General features: G+C 44.1%; 1 protein-coding gene across 10 annotated transcripts in view; it reads right to left on the reverse strand.

Annotated features, from left to right (window-relative positions):
* The window catches only part of LOC106037710 (H(+)/Cl(-) exchange transporter 5), a 50,430-nt gene that overhangs the window by 19,382 nt on the left and 12,005 nt on the right, over window positions 1-19,043 (reverse strand). For 4 of the 10 annotated variants that reach the window (XM_067005098.1, XM_048080548.2, XM_048080577.2 and 1 more), the window contains exon 3: window positions 9,490-9,639. In XM_067005098.1, coding sequence (XP_066861199.1) covers window positions 9,490-9,522 — 33 coding nt within the window. In that variant the 5' untranslated portion in view covers window positions 9,523-9,639. Of the gene's footprint in view, window positions 1-3,164; window positions 4,114-7,851; window positions 7,958-9,489; window positions 9,640-12,437; window positions 13,054-19,043 lie in introns of those variants that run through there. The other 6 variants (XR_007169606.2, XM_067005095.1, XM_048080498.2 and 3 more) reach the window with 6 other exon arrangements.

Here is a 19,043-nt window from a genome sequence, read left to right on the forward strand (position 1 = left end):
CAGTTCTGTAAGACATGAAGTGTTTACAGTTATTCAGAGGCAAAAAAAAGATAAAACAAAAACTGGGTCAAAATTGAAAGGCAGTAAATGAAAAAGTATTAGAATTCCCATATAAAAAAGATAATGTTTAGTATTTCATTTATAGAATCATAGAATCACTGAGGTTGGAAAAGACCTCCAAGATCATCCAGTCCAACCTTTAACCTAGTACTGACAGGTCCACCACTAACCCTTGCTACTAAGATCTACAGCCACGCGTTTCTTGAAGACCTCCAGGGATGGTGACTCAACCACCTCCCTGGGCAGCCTGTTCCAATGCCATAGTGAAGTCTAGGTAGACAACATCCACAGCTTTTCCCTCATCCAGAGTGCGGTACCTTCTCACAGAAGGAGATCAGGTTCATCAAGCAGGACCTGCCTTTCGTAAGTCCATGCTGACTGGGCCTGATTGCCTGGTTGTCCTGCAAGTGCTGCATGATGGCACTCAGGATGACCTGCTCCATCTCTGGCACTGAGGTCAGACTGACAGGCCTGTAGTTCCCCGGGTCCTCCTTCAGGCCTTTCTTGTAGATGGGTGTCACATTTGCTAGCCACCAGTTGGCTAGGACCTCCCCAGATAGCCAGGACTGATGATAAGTAAATGATGGAAAGCAGCTTGGTGAGCACTTCTGCCAGCTCCCCCAGTATCGTCACATGGATCCCATCTGGCCCCATAGACTTGTGTATGTCTAAGTGGTGTAGTAGTTCACTAACCATTTCCTCGTGGATTATGAGGGCTTTATTCTGCTCCCCGTCCCTATCTACCAGCTCAGGGTGCTGAGTACCCAGAGAACAACTGGTCAGTACCCAGAGAACAACTGGTCTTTCTGCTAATGACTGAGGCAAAGAAGGCATTAAGAAAAAAAAATAATGAAGAAAACAAGATCAGTCTCATAGCACACTTGAAAAGTACCACAAAATAACCTACTTCAGGAAGAAAAAGAAAAAATCCTTGCTTCATTTAGGATAAAAAAAAAAGGTTAAGTGAGTTTCTCCAGAGATCTCCCCAACCAGTGGAGTTCACAGACCATGAATCCAACCCACCCAACTTGCACTGTAAAGAAAACAGTACACATTTGTTGAGAGCCTGGAAGTACTCTGTTTTCAACAACATTTTTGCACTCAACAGAAAATACACAAACTGGTATCAATGTTTTCAAAGACTTCCCCATTCAAGTATGCCCACTGGAAATCCCAAGTACTATTCTACAGATCTGACAGACCAAAATCTCCTCAACCACCCGTAACAGTGGCACAGAAAAACGATCTTGTGACTAACAGTAGAGGCAACAGATTCAGTACATCCAGCAAAGGTTACTGACTGCTTTGAACAGCATTAAGGAAAGTCAGCATCCATCCAGACATTATTTAGGGGACGGAGCTAAAAATAAAGGAACCACCGTTGCAACATCACTTTTAGAATAGCTTCAGATTGAAACAACAAGATAGCACTACTGGGAGGTCTTTGAGGCTTTGCTAAGTGTGGGTGATGAGGCTTTTTGTTTCTTTTTTTTTTTTAATACCATGCCCAGTTATCCTAAGACTACATTACTTCTGCCTTGAGAAACGTAAAATGAGATAAACTACCAACTCCTGAACACACCTCTCAAAACCAAGCACATCAGTCAAAATAGTTCGTTATTGCTTCTAAAGGAATGACCAAAACTTCTAGAAGTGCCATAGCATTTCATACATCCATACTGGAGACAGCACATTTTCACTGTTTGCTCAGTTTATCCGGGGACACTTACCACAGTCTTTCTTCAAGATAAAAATTAAGGCCAAAGAAAAAGTATCAAAAGTGGTGTTAAACCAAGCTGATACAACATTGAGAAGCATTTTCTGCTGAAAGATGAGATGGCTGTCATTCCTTGCTCGATCTTCTGAAATAACTGCCCAGGCCAGTGACTTTCAGCTGCCCTGGGAACCTCCTCCCAGCTCAGAGCTACCACAGAGCAACACGGACCAGACCTAAAGGGCACAGCGTCAGTACAGAGCACTGCTCAGCAAGCGAAAGGGGCTGCAGTAACTGAATCCTCAGGTCTGCCCGGTTAAACAGGGCCAAAAGTCACACAGGTATCAGCCTCCACATTCCATCAAGACGGCAGCCAGCAACCGCACTGTGAGTCTCTGCAAAGAGGTCAAGCACAGAAAGGACAGTTCACCTTGACTCGCCTGCCCAGGAACAGCCAGGTGCATTCTGGAGACCGAACCTGCTCTCCAGACACTGATCCCATTCAGCAGCACAGTCTCCCGTGCCTAAAGTGACTGGATTTCATATTACCAAATCAGAACCCCGAAGTCCCCAAGCAATACATGACAACTTCATGGCTGTGCAAGTGGATAAGCAGTCTATTTCACAAAAAATAATGAGAAAATGTCCTTATATTTTTTTCCCTGATTAATACTAAACTATAAAATGGCTGACAGCCATAAATATTTATCAAGATCGTATTTCCTGCCTCAGCTTGTTCAAATAAAGAATCCTAGGAAATTCATATAGGAATAAATCAGGAAAATCTGCTCAGTAATGCCTTGTCAAAACACAATCATGATGATCCTGTAGGTCTCTCCAATTCCTAACATATATACCTCCAAATCAGTATTTAAAACCCAGAGACAGCAAGTTCAATACAGTCCTGTCAGAGAAGTACTGTTCATATTTAAACAGATTTTATTTTTATTTTTGGATCACCTCTTCTTCCCTAAATGGGTTAATGCTCCATTTTAGAGATTCTTCCTGGCTTAAAAAAAAAGAAGGCAGTGCTCTTTAAAGTTACAGGCATCTGTCATTTGCAATACAGGAAACCTACAGCGCTTTATTAATTGGCCTGCCAACACAGCACATGCAAGAGAAGTGTCCTATGCTGCTTTCCCATAACAAATACGGAAAAAGAATCATATTTTTTTTTCAGACAAAAGGAAGAACTGCTGTACACAATCATCACACAGCAGAAATCCAAAAGACCACCCTGGCTGCTCACCCTTTGCAATCAAACCCTTCGTCTGAGGAGAAACCAGAGCAGCTTCAGAGCCGTGAGCAGCAGTTTGCTGCCTCACAGCCCCTGCAGTGTGCATCTACAGGCAGATGTGTTCCCCTTCCTCCCTGGAAACCATCTCCTTACCCTCACTCGCTCCTTTTCCTGCAGAAGGACCTTCACCAGCCCATCGCACAGCGACGCGAGTCAAGGGAAAATGGGTGTTGGTTCCTCTACGGCAGCGCTCGCTGCATCCTTTTCCCTCGGACTCAGGTGAAGACAAACGCGGGCAGTGCTGGGCTCTCCCTGCTCCCCAAGCATGTCGTCAGCAGCCACCGTCACATGAGCCAGCCCTTCCACCGCCTGGAAGGGGCAGGATCTCGGCAGCACAGGGAGAGGCTCCCGCTTGCAGGCAGGGAAGAAAGGGCAAAGAGCGGACTACATCCACGGATTGCGACTCCTGATTTACGGAAAGAGGTCTCATCCTGAAGCTGCAACCAGAGCTCCTCTGACAGCCTTCAGGACATTTTGTCCGGCGGCATACATTCCCCAGCACTAATATCCGCCTGCTTGCTGTGCTGCACAGACTCAGTGCGCAGATGGCTGAAGCTGGCTGCGCAGGGGCTTTGAGATGCAGAATAACTTGTTGCTAATGCTGTTTGCTCTCTGAAGTCGGGTGGGTTAGAGCTGTATGCTGAGAATTTCCAGATACCCTTCACCCCAACAATCCGATTCCAAAGACTGACAAAAAATGCCAACTAACAACCTCATCCGCAGTCTGTCTGTGGAGGGATGACCCCTATCACGAGCACTGACAGTTAAACATGTCAGATGAGAGCAAGGGCTATGATGCTCCTGGCACACACGCCTGGGACCAAGCCAAACTACATTGCAGGAAAACACATTTAGCAGCGGAGTTTCCTGAGTGGGGGAATCAGTCACAGATGTACTGCAAAGTCTTTCTTCTCCCACTTCGTTGTCATTTTGCTCACTAAAAGGCTAGTGGCAATGCTCTTTGCTTACCGCCTTCTAGCAGGCAGACAATTCATTTATTTTTTACCCTCAAGCAATATGTCATTGTGCCGTCTGCAACCCCTCCAGGGCCTCATTAGCACTATTTATCTTGCCATTCAATGTACATAAGAACTCAAAGGGGCTCGTGATTAAGTTTTTCTGGCTTCAATTACTAGTGATAACTTGTCATTTAAACCTTGTCTCACAAGTCTGAAACACTACACATTAGCAAACGTTAACTTTGGTCTTATCGTCTTATCATTGTGCTGGGTAGAGGCTCAGCAGGGCATCCTACTGCTCTGGCAATATGGAATTCAAGGACAAATGCAGCTGAAGAATATGCCAGAAGTACTGCCAGATGAAGCAACAACAGTAACATGTGGACTTGCAGGTCTGAATTTAGCAAATACAGCTGCAGAGAGCTGACAATACCACTTCCACCAGATGTATTCAGTGTTATGGTTCCAATAGCAGATCTGGCAGCCAGGACTGAATGCCTATCTTCAGCTGGTCCTCTTCTCACAGCCCTGTGTATTAACTTATTATCCTGCTTATTAGCTTATCCTGCAACACTTTAGGGCATACTCCTAACACTACTCTAATTCTCAATTCTTCCCTTAGAGCTCAAAAGAAAAAAGAAACCTTAAATTGTATAACAAGAGACCTTTCCAGCCTTTAAATGTTTTAAGTCTTTCTCCTGAAGAAGTGGGGAACACAGTCCTGCTTTTGTCCCCTACAATTTAAAGTACATCCAGAGGCTACTGTGATACCCAAGCACTGCACCTTGTTCCTCCCGTTCCCAGTACCTGCCTCACCACTGTAATGAGTTGAGGAAGAGCCGCGAAAGAAAAGCGCAAAATAAGTTGGCATCATTGACTAACTTATACACCCAACCAGAACTACTGTTCAGAGAAAACTATCTGTAGATACAAATTTAATAGTTGGGAAAAGGAATACCAAGTACAACTTACCTTCATAACAAACAACAGAAGCAATAGCTGAGCTAGGAGACTCAGTATTTGCTAAGGCATCTGTTCCAACAGAGCTTTTGTTACAGGAATTAGACCATGTAAATCTTGTATTTCTTCCAAAAAGCAACAGGACCACAGACATAATAACTGACAATGTATTTGGGTATCCCTGAAGCTTTTTACAGAACCTTCTTTAGAGGGTCTTACGCAAATAAAGCTTTCTGGGAATCACTGGGAAAGTTCTCTCACAGAAGACCAACTGGATGAAGATACAGGATGCTAATGGCTAAATTCACTGGTTTTCCAAACAGGAGAAAGGAAATGGTGGAATCTCACTCATTTTTGCTTGTATTGGACTACACAGCATATTTGTAAGTCGTCCAAGAAAGCAGTGCCTACACTTACCTTAACTTGTACTGGGTAACTAGCATCTCTTCAGACAGCTTTGAAGGACTACAAAAGGGCAGGATTACAAAAGGAAGGATTACAAAAGGGCAAAAGAAACTCAAGTGTTAACAAAGCAAGGCAAGGGAGAGGGAGATATGACAACACAACTCTAAACAATGTCATGCTCTAAGTCAGTATGTCTGACAAAAAATCAAGTGTCTGTGGATAATTCTCTGAAAATGACTGCTCAATACTCAACAGCAGTTAATCAACAAGGAAATAGCTTTTTCTAAATCCTTTAAACTAAAAAGATAAAAGATTTGCTGCTGTATAAATGCACCTTGAATATCCTGTGTAGGTCAGGTTACCTTTACTATGGCACAGAAAGGAAGAAATGCCGTAAGACAGAATAACTTACAGAAAGCACAACTGCATCCTTAAGAGCACTGTGTCACCCTACCTATCTTTTGGGCAAGGATACAATTTATGCTTTCTCCTAGATTTCTAGAAACACCTAAGGTAAGACTAAGGCAGTATCAGAAAGAAGTCTGTGGCCTTTGATACATCTTCTAATTTAGCACAGCTGCTGAGGTGCTAACAACTTTGACAAACCACAGCTAGGATTCAGTTGCTGCCTGGCATAAGAAATACTATTGCCTTAGTGTCAAGATAGGGAAAACTAGAGAAGTATCAGTGGATTTTATAAAAAAAAAAAAAGAAAGTCAAGTTTGATTCTCAAGCACATTGTGTAAAAGCAAGGAGACTTACCTGTTATCATTTATTGACAAAATGCTGAAGTCCAAACAAAAAAAGATAAGAGTAATATCGTGTTACTCATGGTGACTTTTCATTAACGCAGACAGCACAGTAGCAGGCATTAAAAGTACCTGCAGTCTTGCAAATCATTTCGACTGAACCAAGCCTGAAGAACTCAGAATATCTACAACTATATCAAGCTCTCATAGAACTCAAGACTTTAGAAAGTAGGTGCATTCATGCAAATACCAGTTAGGAACAAAGTCTCACACTCTGTATAGATCCTGTGAAAAAGGTATTTTTCAATACAAGCATCACATGTTACAGGCCACGTGCAAGGCTGCCTGTTTCCATCTGAGACCTAACACAGCAAGAAAATCCTGTCTCTCATTAGTCAGGGCTCTTAAGGAAAGCTTGAAAGATCACTGGCTGTGAAATGCAATCCAGATACACAAATTTATCAAAAAGCACGTGATACTTCTTCAAGTCATTTCACAGGATCTAAAAGCTCCAGTTGCAATCATTTTCATACTTGAGATGCCACAACTAATTTGCAGGAGAGTTTCTAAGACACTGCTAGTCTTGGAGAAGGTGAAAGAGGACTGGATTCTGGATTCAAATGGCATCACTAAAAAACCTCCATTCTTCAACGTGTCACAGCAAATGCAGCACATGAGAAATACAGGTCCCAACCAGAAGTTTGCAGAAGACTCCACCACAAGAGAACTTCAATTACCATGGCTCCAGCTCAGGTAAAGCACGTGTCACTGCTACACCTTTGAAGGACAGGTTGGGCACTTGACACCCAAGTATTTGTCAACAAACATTTTCTGAGTTCAGTAGGGGAAATCCATAGAGAACTGAAACCAGCATTCAGGGAGGCAACTACTTCCCTTTTTAAATTTCCTCTTTTCCTTCAATGTCAAAACCAGCAAAGATTTATACTTCCTGTTAACAGAAAGAGCCCCTTTTGCTGAAACTGCTTCTCTCCATGATTAAGTTTGCTAAAATCGCAAGAAACAGACAAACAGTTGTTAAACTGCAGAGTAGCAGTCTGCGGCCTCCTCAAGTGCTGCCCCCACCACCTTTATTCCAATTCATGTTTTAGTGGGGCATACTTAACCACTCCAAGGACCAAGGCCAGCTGTGCTAAACTGAAGTCCGCTTCCCTGGAAGTGATTCCTGCCACCAAGTTTTTTTCATAGTAGGTGTCACAGGCCTTCAAAATGCACTGAGCAGAGGTGGAAAATTCCTACTTAAACAAGGAGGGAAACAACTGAGTACTGTTTCAGACAAGCGGCAAAACATTTTGAGGGGATAAAGAGGGGATGAAGTTTCAGAGCAGGAGTTTCAGGCAAACAGCAAAACAAACTCAAGTTATCTGCCACTGCATGTTACATTACCTACCACTGCTTTGAAACCCCATAAAGTAATTAATTTCCTTACAAAAAGTTAGAGAAATAATTTAGCTCATTCTCTCTAAATATTAAACACAAACACATTTAACTTCAGATAGCTCATACCCAAACAGCTACAGAAAAAGCATCTTGCAAGAGGAGATGCATTAACAACATGCATAAAGTAATTATTTTTATGTATCTAATTCTGCACATAGTAGTAATTAATGTATGTTCAGAAGAACTTCAGTCACAAGTTATTATTTCATGTTATATGTGAGGAATTTTGAAGTGGACTCCCAGACTCACAGGTTGCCAAGAGACGTTGTGGAGTCTCCTTCTCCTGAGATATTCGAAACCCGCCTGGATGCCATCCTGCACAATGTGCGCTAGGTGATCCTGCTCGGCAGGGGGGCTGGACTAGATGATCTTCAGAGGTCCCTTCCAACCTTGGCCATTCTGTGATATGTCCGTTTCTAAAAGTCATGGACATCACGAGGTCAGGCTGGAGGAGTATACCGCCTGCTATCTGTGACAGCGCGAACCTGTCAGTACTAGCCACTGCCTTTCACGTTAGATGGAGTCAGCATAACCCACGAAATACCACGTTCAAGACGCACATCTTTCACACATTCCCTTTGTAGACTTATAGAACTTCATAACCACAAAGTCGCGCTTATCACTCAGAACTGATGCAATTGATACAGAAACAGTAATTCTTCTCATGCTTGAGCCTGGAAGCGATGAAAGGGGCCCAGACAAGAAGAAAACCACATAGTACTCACATAGTACTCACAGTATCGCCAGCAGAAGAGCCAGTTCAGCTACTGGCAGGTGACAGGCGCTTGAGGAAGTCTCTTCATTTGTACTACCTCAAGATCACACAGTCAAGAATCAAAATAGAAAGATTTCTTTTTAGTTTTTACCCTAAGACAAACAAGGATGGGAGAAAAAGATGACAAAAGGCTTATGGGAAGTCACAGAGACTTGCAGTTGGCTGTCCAAAATAAAATATTTTCACTTTTAAACTAATTTATGATAATTCATGGAAGACAAAAACCAGGTATATCTTGCTTATTTAGTGCCAAAGGTCAGCAAAAGAATGTGCATTCATCTCTCCCGCATTAATTTCACTAATTCAGGCTCAGACAGAAGTAATAACAGATCCTCTCTTGACAGACAAGAGGTGGCAGGGGAAGCCAAGTGTTTCATACTGCTCAGCATCAAATCCTTTTACTCTCTTAATCTTTTGAGATTCTCTCCACTGCAGCAAGGCCAAGGACAACCTTTAAAATTGTAGGTAAGGAAGACAGGAAGGGGAGGGGGCAGTCTTTGTTCACATCACAGCCCCCTAGGAATCACTCTGCACTGTCATCTCCACCTTTCACACTGACGATAAAGATACTTCCCTCATAGCACGGTCAGCTCTTCCCTGCAGCAGCTACTTTTGGAAGTTCTAGAAACTTTTCTATTCAGGAACCTTAAAAGCAAGTGATGAGACAGGATATACTACGTTTTATAGTAAGATGACCACACAGATGGCTAAAGAACAGTATTCCTCCTTGCCACTGGAAGCACACAGCCAGCAGTAGGCAGCTCAGTCACTAGAGCTAAACAAGCAGCGCCTCCCCACCACCACCCTGAAGTCAACCACGTGCTTCTTGCAATTGCCATTTATTTTAAGGATATTTTCTGCTTGTACTGGACACACACCTCCCATCAACCACCTTTAAAAAAGCAGTATCAGATGCCAAGCATGACATGTGAGTGTTCTGCAGAAACCTATTCATGGATATAATGCAGTGCAGAATACTCCAAAATATTTGTATTGGTGCCAAAATGCTAGTCTTTCACACTAGAAAAGTGAGATCCACAGAGCAAATATTTACATTAAATCCTGCCAAAAGACATTATGAAAAAAGAAGTGGAGAGATGCATGAGTATTACCTCCCATTTCTCTGTCGAGTGGTGGGTCATCATCGGCCATGGGGAAGTCCAGAGATGCTCCTGCTATTTCTAGCATATCTTCATCGCTAGTGCTGCTCTGGAAACTTCCTCGTCGATAGCCTTTTTGATCCATGGCCAGAACTTCCAAACCTGAAAAAAAGGGAAATTTTTTAGAGCACAAACGTGAAGACTCATTTTCTAAACCAACTGGATGGATGTCTACTTGGCATTCTGTCCTGAAGTACGGGAGGCACCAATGCACAGTACCAAAGCACACAGCAGACCCTGTCCTGGGACCGTAAGTGCATCCCAGACAGCTTGTGCAGGTGTGCTAACTCTCCAGCTTTGAATGAGGGCAGCACATACGACAGATCCAGCATGCAGGAGGAAAGGGCCAACAGCAGCCCCTCCTCCTGCTGCTGGGCTCCACGGCCTGCAAAACTAGCACAGCAAATAGCTCCTAAACACTGCAGCCTAGGAGCACAGCATTAGTTTTTTGCAGGATGTGAGCTCCTGACCTTACAGACAGCAGGGTTATAAACCCCTTCCTGTGATGCTCAGTTAAACTGAAAATGGTAGTATATGAAATATGCTTAAAAATGATTTTGAAACACAGCGAGCCAGCTGCCAGACATGAGACAGGTTTAATCAGGGCAATGAGACTGACAAACTATAAGCAAAGAACAACCCCCTGAAAAACTGGAAACAGACACTACTTCAGCTGACCATAGCCCATACGTATTGTCACATGTCACTCACCACCAGTTTTCACTCCTGTGAATCAGATGTCAGTGTGATCATTTGGAAAATTAAATGCTATACATACAAAGTCCAACATCCAGTAACAATGCATGAGTCAACACAAGCTTCTGCAACTAGGAACTCAAACCCAAGAGCAGCCTGAATGCCTCAGATGTTTTTCTCTGCAGAGAAACAAATATTTCTACAGATATTGGTCTAAAAAGACACTCAAAGCATTTCCTTTTTCTCCAAATACTTGTCTTTGGATGACCCACAAAGACTGCAAATCAATTTATATTTGCTGATCAATACCAGACAGAGCAGTTAAAAATCCACTCTGATGGCAGGTAAAGAACGACTCCGGTCACCACCATGTTAGTTAGACAAGGCATGTGACATCCATTGGTGTATTTTCTAAATAATCTCTGCATGTGCTTCCAACAAGTATACAGTGACATTTGGCCTTTTTATTTTTTTTTTTTTGACTATTTCACCTCCCACTGTGTCCTTGTATTTATTGCTAGACCGTCACGCAAAACCCGTAACGGAGAAAGGAACCTCGCAAACACAGCTGGGTGGTGTTCTTCAGACATGCTGTGCTCACTGACCTACCTGCCCTGATACAGACAAAATTATCAAAACAACCCAAGTTAATATTGACTTTTCACTACCTAAACACGATGCTTCAAAATGCAGTTCACTCATGGAAGCGTGCTATTAAACTTCATAAATAATCCTGATGAAGTGTCCCTAACCTGCTGCCTGCCCTACCCATCCCAAGGAGGTGCCTGTACCAGACCATGACACAAGACCTGTCTCCCCTCCTCCCCTCCTCTTCCCGAGGATGGTAGGGAAACTAAGAGCACAAACTCTGAACACTTAATCCTAACATAATTTGGAAAAAAAATAAATCAGGTCATAGCCTCAAAAAGAGACCTTGCAACCTGAAAAATGGAGATCTTTTCACCTTAACGAGACGGTAGGCCACGTTCGCTTTTTTCTCGCGAACAGACATTTTTCAAGAGAATTAGAGAGGAACCAAATATGCAGCTCAGCCTTATTTCAGGAAGGGAAAAAGACAGCATTTGCAAACAGTATGAATTACACAGCCTGCAGAAAGCACTTCCTTTTACAAAAAAAGGCACCACACCACCCAAAAATATCTTGGCATTACACAAAGCGACACACTGAGCTCTTTACTGAGCCTTACCCCGTGGAGCACAATGTTGCTTAACTTTTAAGCCCTGTTCACTCATTAAACTGGTGCAGAACACACAGAGTAAAGAAAGTGCTGAGCACTTGCTGATGCAAACTCATCAGTTGAATCCTTGCTGATGGGCGGTCAGGAAGGCACGTGAGCTGCTGCACTCTGCCCTGCCACAAACAATGCCTTTAACACATTCTGAAAGCACAAAGACATACCTCGATCAGCAGAAAACCAAAGACTTCAGTTTTTTAAGGATTCAAAGCTATTTGCGAGCTAACGATAAAATTGAATTTCAAGAGCGTGCTGTGCTGTCCCTCAGACAGGCTGCTCCTAGGAAGCACAGGGCTCCAGTTCCCAGCAGACAAGGCCTGATGCACCCCAGAGGAGAGCCAAGAAACTCTGTGCCTGTGTGTCACAATAGGTATTTTCAAGTAAGACTGTGCAATATGTGAGTAGGTTTAAAAGAAGTCTGTATTCACGTATTCTGTTTGCACTAAAAGCACAAATTTATAGCCTGCTAAAAGCTGAGTCCCTTCTCTGACAAGAAGCATAAGTGCCTGTGCTGAAAAGAAGGAATTGGAGTTATGTCAGCTCCCCGTTCCTCCCTCTTTATCTCCAAATTTGTTCTCACCATTTAGAAAACAAAAGCAAAAAGCAAAACACTTTTTAGTCCTAACAGAACCCAGATAACATCTAACATGCAGAAAAAATGCACACAGAAGATAATTCAATTACGTGTTACAAGTCCTAAAGCAGCCCTCAGAGATACAAATTTAAGCCACCTTCCCCCCCACCCCAAGAATACTCCCTCTACAGGCAAGCAAAGCTTTTCCAGGCTAAACCACGCACACAAAGACACAATGACTGTTCTCACGCTTATCTTATGGTTAATTTACCACAATACTTCAGTGGGCAACTGCTGCTTGTTTCCTACCAGATCTCACAGAACTGCTGGCACAGTTCACGCGCTCTCCAGGACTCCCATGGCAGGCATACGTACCAAAAGGCTCCAGGTGCTCCCAGGGCTTGCGGGCATAAGAAGCCATTCTGCTGGAGACGCTTCCATTAATCTCTCCTACTTTTTTCAGTCTGGCATTTTTTTCCATCTCAATCAGGCAAAGGGAAGCAAAGAAATAAGCCTGAAGAAGTTGGCTCTGTAATGCCTGGAAGTGACTCTGATGACAGCAACTGCAACCAGGAAGCGAGAGCACCCACTGCCATCCTGGCAGAACAGAACCACCCCTAGCCCAGTGTCAGCTCCATCGCTTGCAATATACAACTCAACACCAGATACTGCAGGCTCCTCTTAGTCCATGCTTCAACATCACCTCTCACATGCAGTAACATCTGCTCCTCTGCTCGCTGGAGTGCCGGTCCTGGCGCTGCCTTGGCACCAGCAGGATTTCCCCGTCCCCTCGCAAGGCACCAGCCCAGAGGTACGGAACTGCAGCAGCGACCGCAAGCCTGCCAGTGCCTGCCTGGCTGCTGCTAAGCCATGCGGGGGGCTTTAAAAAGCTTTTCCAGCATGCAAACCTGCATCTTTCAAAAAGTCAGAGCATGCTGAATGTTTCCAAAACACTTTTTCTTCCCTGTCTGACACAAGGCTTGGCTTCAGCTCCACCACCAGCACAAGGACATTATGTGAGAAGAAGAAATCTTGAAAAAGAGCACAGAGTAATTCTGATCAGCTGCCTTCGTGAGTCATTCTTCCTGTGAGGAAGGAGCAAGTTTACCACCTAGCGGCTACTTTAATCTGAAAAACCAAAGCCCAGATCACAAGACTGCTCTTTTTCAGAGATTAGAAAACCAAAGATGAGCTTTGAAGTTCAGGGCACTTTTTCCTCCCCGCTCCCACCTTCACTTTTCCTCCTGAGCCCCATGTTGTCCCCGCAGGATCTCCGCACACAGACAGGCACGTTCCTTTGCACAATGCCAAGATTCAGCCATACACAAATGAAAAACACATGAGAAAGCAATTGTAACTGGGAAAAAAAAAGAAATCATGTAATTATGTCAATACTTGTTGTGTCAATACCTGCCTTGGTGCCAGCAGAGCTTTACTACAACATCATCACTCCAGATGCTCACAGTGCTGTAAGGAAAAAAAAAGGAGGGAAAGCATTTCATGACAGAGGAGCTTACTCTACGAGGGAAACCTCAGTGCACTGGCAGACTAAGCAAGCTGTTTCAGACTTCCTCATATCACAGTCCATGACACGTAAACCTCATAGTCCCAGGTCCCTACATGCAGGCTGTAAGTTACAAGAGGGAAGTGGCCAGCAAACGCTGCTCGTTAGAAAAATGCTTGGAGGCCTGGGTCAGATGAGCCCCAAAGTTTAACAGGTCCCAAAGCAGCCCTCTCAGCTTGCCCTCGGGTTCACCTTCACGTGGGATGAAGCTGCAGAGCGCGCTCTGGGTGCTTTGTGAAAAGACAGAGGAAGGGGGATTTGTTTTTTTCTTTCCGATTTTAATGAAAGATCAAAAGGAAACTTTTGATCTTAACAGAGAATTGTAATTTCTTCTTTAACTGCTAAACATCAAGAGACCATGCATACAAAGTTGGAGGTAGTAACTTCAGAAGACCTCCACAAGTGCTTCTCCCGTGGTTACCCCGGGTCCGGCCGCCTAAGGGAAGACAACGCCAGGCACTAATTGCAGAACAACAGAGATTACTGCAAACACCTGCTGTAACAGCCGCGGAGATTTATAGGAAGATTTGAACTAAGCAGCTTTATGCCCTGCCAGTGCCAAAACAAATACCCCCAGGACAGGGAAAGCAGCTCTGTCGCGTGCACTGTGACGAAAAGCAGAACGCTCTTTGTTGCGGCAGGGCTGCTCTGCAGCACCCTACCCCTCGCAAAGCTCTCAGAGCCCACGGGAGGGATTCCACCACCACAGCACACAGCATAAAGGTGCCAAATGCGAGAGGAGCTCTCCCCTTTGGAATTAGCGTTCCTTGAGAGCTAAGTTTGCCCCCTCCTGAAAACAAGATTTCAGTTCAGATACCAGGGCAGCCTTTGAAAGCGGCGTGAAGTGATACACGAAAGGCACACGAAGTGACCAACGGGTGAGCTGAAAACCAACGGGATTTTTTAAGCCACGTTTTGGCTCCCTTCGGGTGCAGAATGTGACGTACAAAAATCTTCAGGGAAAAATGCAATGTTCTTTCAAAACGTAAACCATGTTATTAGCAATGCCTCAATTTCCCAAGCAGTGCATAAATCATTCAGCAGAAGGGTTTAATGGCTCAGTTAAGATTATCAACGTGCCTTTTGTTATTGCAATTTTAAACATTGACAAATAAATGCTTGTATGACCATATGCTTACATTCTTGCTGTCTGGCCGCCTGTTTCTATTCTGAAGAGCAGACAACCGCTTCTTCCTCACGCATTAGTACACTTTGCTCACGTGAGGTGGTGAAAGGGCTCTGGGGCTTCTCACAGCCACAGCACAGAGACGAGGCGAGGAGGAGGCTGCCCCTGCCCCTCCTGTGCTCGCTGACAACGCGCAGGGTGGATTTGGCTGGAGGGCTGCAGCTCCACTCCTCCCCTCAAAGCCCCATCGCACGTTTTCCACAACCCTGCTCGGTCGCTCCCTCAGCTGCTGTTTGAACAACGGCAAAGAACTGCTGTACAGCCAGACTGGGCTGAAACACTCGGCTGCTTTAAAGAAGCTGGGAAGCCTCCCAACACAACCTACATACAAACACTTAGAGGTTTAGCGTTTATATGGGGTTCCTTTGTTTATTTTAAACGTAATCCTACAAGCCCCAAGGAGATGAGCGGTAAATCACAACAGAATATTCTATGCTAGGATCTGCCATAGTCATAGTGAGATAACGTTGTCATGTTTTACCAGGTAACGCTACACAGAAAGCAGCACACAAACCCTGCAACGTTTCAGGTTTCCTGGACGCTTGTGTGAGTTGGGCTGATACACGCAGCATGTTAACAGACTGATTGCCATCCACGTATGCTTGCTTACTGACAGCCATACAGAGACTTAAACGTGATGTCTTTAAGCCTGCATTACTCTCACCTCATCTCGAATAAGTCATCATTTCACTTACATCACGCAGCCCAGTACAGTGGAAAACTCAATTGGAGGCAAACATCAGTCACAGCTGATTTCATCCAGCTCATGAGCAGCTATACTTTCCTTCAGAGTGACTCGTTTCTGCGAGTGTTAACAATCATATATAATTGTCAGATAACCTCCAAAAATTGAGATGTCTCAGTATTTCATTTACTAGATTAAAAATCCCCCACAACTATCCAAAATTGATTAAAAAAATGGCTTACTGCAGTACATGCTTTGCATAAAAGGGATTTTCTAGAAATAAGAAATTGAATCGAATTTGCACAGCTCTTGTCAGAGGTATTCAGAGCAAGTCAGAAGAATGAATGGAAGCAGAACATACCGACAGGGTGAGTTTGCAGGAAAGCTTCTTGACTTTGTTCAAGTGAAGAGATCAGGGTTGGATAGTGTGTGCGTGCGTTAGTTTTCATGGAAGAGGAACACAAGAAGCCGAAGACCTCTCCTGGTGTTTTTCACATAATAAACCATGAAAACACGTAACATCTACAACGCAAGAAGTTTTTACAGATTTCAACTGTTCATGTCCTAGGTCTGAAGAAACCTCTACTTATTTCCAGTGGATCAAAGGAGAGCACAGTGGTATGTCATGTGAAGATAAACACCTCTTTAGTCAGATCACAATCAAGGAAGTGCAGAGTTGTCCCACAATCCAACTTTTAAACTAATTTACAAATACTTTTTCCCATCAGTACCTAAAAGGCATGTATCTTGATAAAGGCATCATAAAACCTTATAAAACTGGTATTTCAAAGAAAAGTTTTCACAATCTTCATAAGCATAAACATTGTGCATGCTGCTCCTTCCTAATCCCTGGGTATGAGCACATTTAAAAAAATAAATAATCCAGGTAAGAATGTGCTTACTGCTATTATTCACCACGCACTTGGTAAGAGGAGGATAGGCACTATGGAAGCATCTGTCTTTCTGATGGGAAAACAAAGACAAAGGATATCCACAAAGTGTCCTGCCTTGTTCATGCCTCTACAGCACATCAGCCAGTTTGACCACCCACTACCACAGAGACTCACAGACCTTACAGGCTCCATAAAAAAAAAAAAAAAGGCAAGAGATGGAAAAAAGAAGCACAGGGATGGTAAAATCCCCTGCCAAGGGTCATCTCCAGAAACCAAATGCTTCAGGTACACGTTTCTTTCATTACGGCTCTGGGGAAAGTGCATACAACTGTACAAAGTCTGCCATTACACCTTTCAGTACCAATAGGGAAAAAGACATGAAAGAGACAAGGCAGCGCAAACCTCACAGAACAACTCTGTAGTTTTAGCTAAATCATTATCTGCATCACTGTCTCCATCAGCTGAAACAGGCAAAACACACAGGCCTGGAAGAAGCTGGTTCTGAACTACTTGCATGAAAGGGAACTGTGCATCCAGACGAGTACTGGGGGTAACTCGCTCTGCAGTGTTTCACTAAAAACAGTGGATGATAAAATCACTTCTAGAAGCAGACTGCTGTGTTCATAGTCCCCATCCTAAAAAAGCACTTGGAGGTTTTTGTGGTTTTTTTTTTAGTGTTTAAAAAAAACAACAAAAACATGTAAAGGCACTGGGAGCTCCTACACCAGCACAGCTGCTAACCTCAGGTATGATTCAAAGCAAGTGGCAGCTGGGACCAGCGGCTTTGGCCGTGCGATGCTTCCAGGCACACGGATGGAACCAGAGGCATTCCGCTTCCAACCCAAAGCAAGACCAGGGTCAGTCCTCCAAAAATGACTGGGAAAAACAAAACAAAGCATTGTTTCATACAAGTTCAGCTCAGCTGCCACTGGTAACAACAGTAAATCATAACTCATTACTAGTAATATATTTTCTTTACTACTTCCTCCCAGTTATCTGCTGCATCAATTGGCCTATCCAGGAAACCTCGTTGTCCCTCCCTCTTCCTGTACACTCTCAAGCTCTTTGAAATATTAATCACGCTAGGTACAGTTTTAAGGAATTGTGCTATAACGTTGCCAAGTCACATTTAACTCAATAAGTCTGTTCAAAATTGAATTGGGATCACTAAGCTTTAGGCAGCTAAATCACCTCTGGTTACCAGGTCCTGTTCTGACAGGTGGCAAATTCGTATTACAAATTTCATAAGATGCTGTAAGGCAGCAACAGGATAAGCTCTTGTTCAAAGAGGAGTTCTCAGCAAGTTTTTATGAACAAAAGTGAAGACAGCACGGGAAGTAAAAGAACTAACCAACACTGGCCACCGATCTGTAAACAATATTCAAGTTTCCTACAAATTCTGCAGAAAACAGGTTTCTAAACAGCCTTTGACAAGGCTACATTAGCTCCCTAACCCACACAGAGCCTTTCTTGCCTTTAGGGCTTTCCCACCTGGTGTGAATTCAGAAGCAGTTCTACAAGTGGATTACATTTCCAACAGATAGCTTCTTTTCAGTATGTTACATCACCTTGCACCACTTCCTAAAAGCTGAGAAATGGCTCTTCCTCATAATTATTGATAGAGCAAACACAGCTTTGAATCTCCCACTGATAAAGCTGTAAATTTCCATTTAAACATTTTTGTTGATCACAGAACCACAGAACTGTAGGGGTTGGGAGGGACCTCGAGAGATCACCGGGTCCAACCCCCCTGCCAAAGCAGGTTCCCTAGAGCAGGCTGCCCAGGTAGGTGTCCAGACAGGCCTTGAATATCTCCAGAGAAGGAGACCCCACAACCTCCCTGGGCAGCCTGTCCCAGTGCTCCCTCACCCTCACCGTGACAAAGTTCTTTCTCATGTTGGTGCAGAACTTCCTGTGCTCCATCTTGTGGCCATTGCCCCTTGTCCTGTCCCCACAAACCACTGAAAAGAGGTTGGTCAAATCCCTCTGTCTCCCACACTTAAGGTAGCTATAAATATTAATAAGATCCCCTCTCAGTTGACATTGCCATTTTTTCTCGTTAGCCGTGCCTCTGAACTGGGTCCCTGCAGGCTGCGATAGCTACACACACCCACGGATGCAAACAGCCGGAGGTGCAGAGCAAGGCAAGCCTGCCGCACAAGGAGCTACCTGAGGAAGGCTGTGAGAAGATGAACACAGGTCGGCAGACCCTGACTCCACTCCGAACTGCTATGCTCTTTTCTCAGAGGGTGGGATTTCTTCCTGTTTCATCCAGAACAAACCCCTGTGACAGCTCAGATAACCTGCCTATTGGAGATACAGACTGCACCTTAGATTTCACAATACCCACTTCTGTTTCCGAAGTTAAGCGCTGCTTACATCTCCTCCCAGACCAGGCACTTCTGCTTCCAATCCACATGCTCTGCATTGCAATCCGCCCAGCTTCTCTGCCAGGAAGTGATTCAGGAGATAAAACCCACAGCAAAGCCAGCCCAGGCCCTGCTACACAATTACCATTCACATTTCCAAAAGACTGTTTAATTGGCTGCTGTCTTGTGACACTAACTACGGGCCCGTGACAGCTCCTGGGCCCAGGCTAGCTTCCTGTTTTGTCTCCTAGCTTTCTCTAACAGCTTTGCTTTTTCTCCTCTTC

This window comes from Anser cygnoides, chromosome 13 (genome assembly GCF_040182565.1).
Source record: "Anser cygnoides isolate HZ-2024a breed goose chromosome 13, Taihu_goose_T2T_genome, whole genome shotgun sequence".
Taxonomy (NCBI): domain Eukaryota; kingdom Metazoa; phylum Chordata; class Aves; order Anseriformes; family Anatidae; genus Anser; species Anser cygnoides.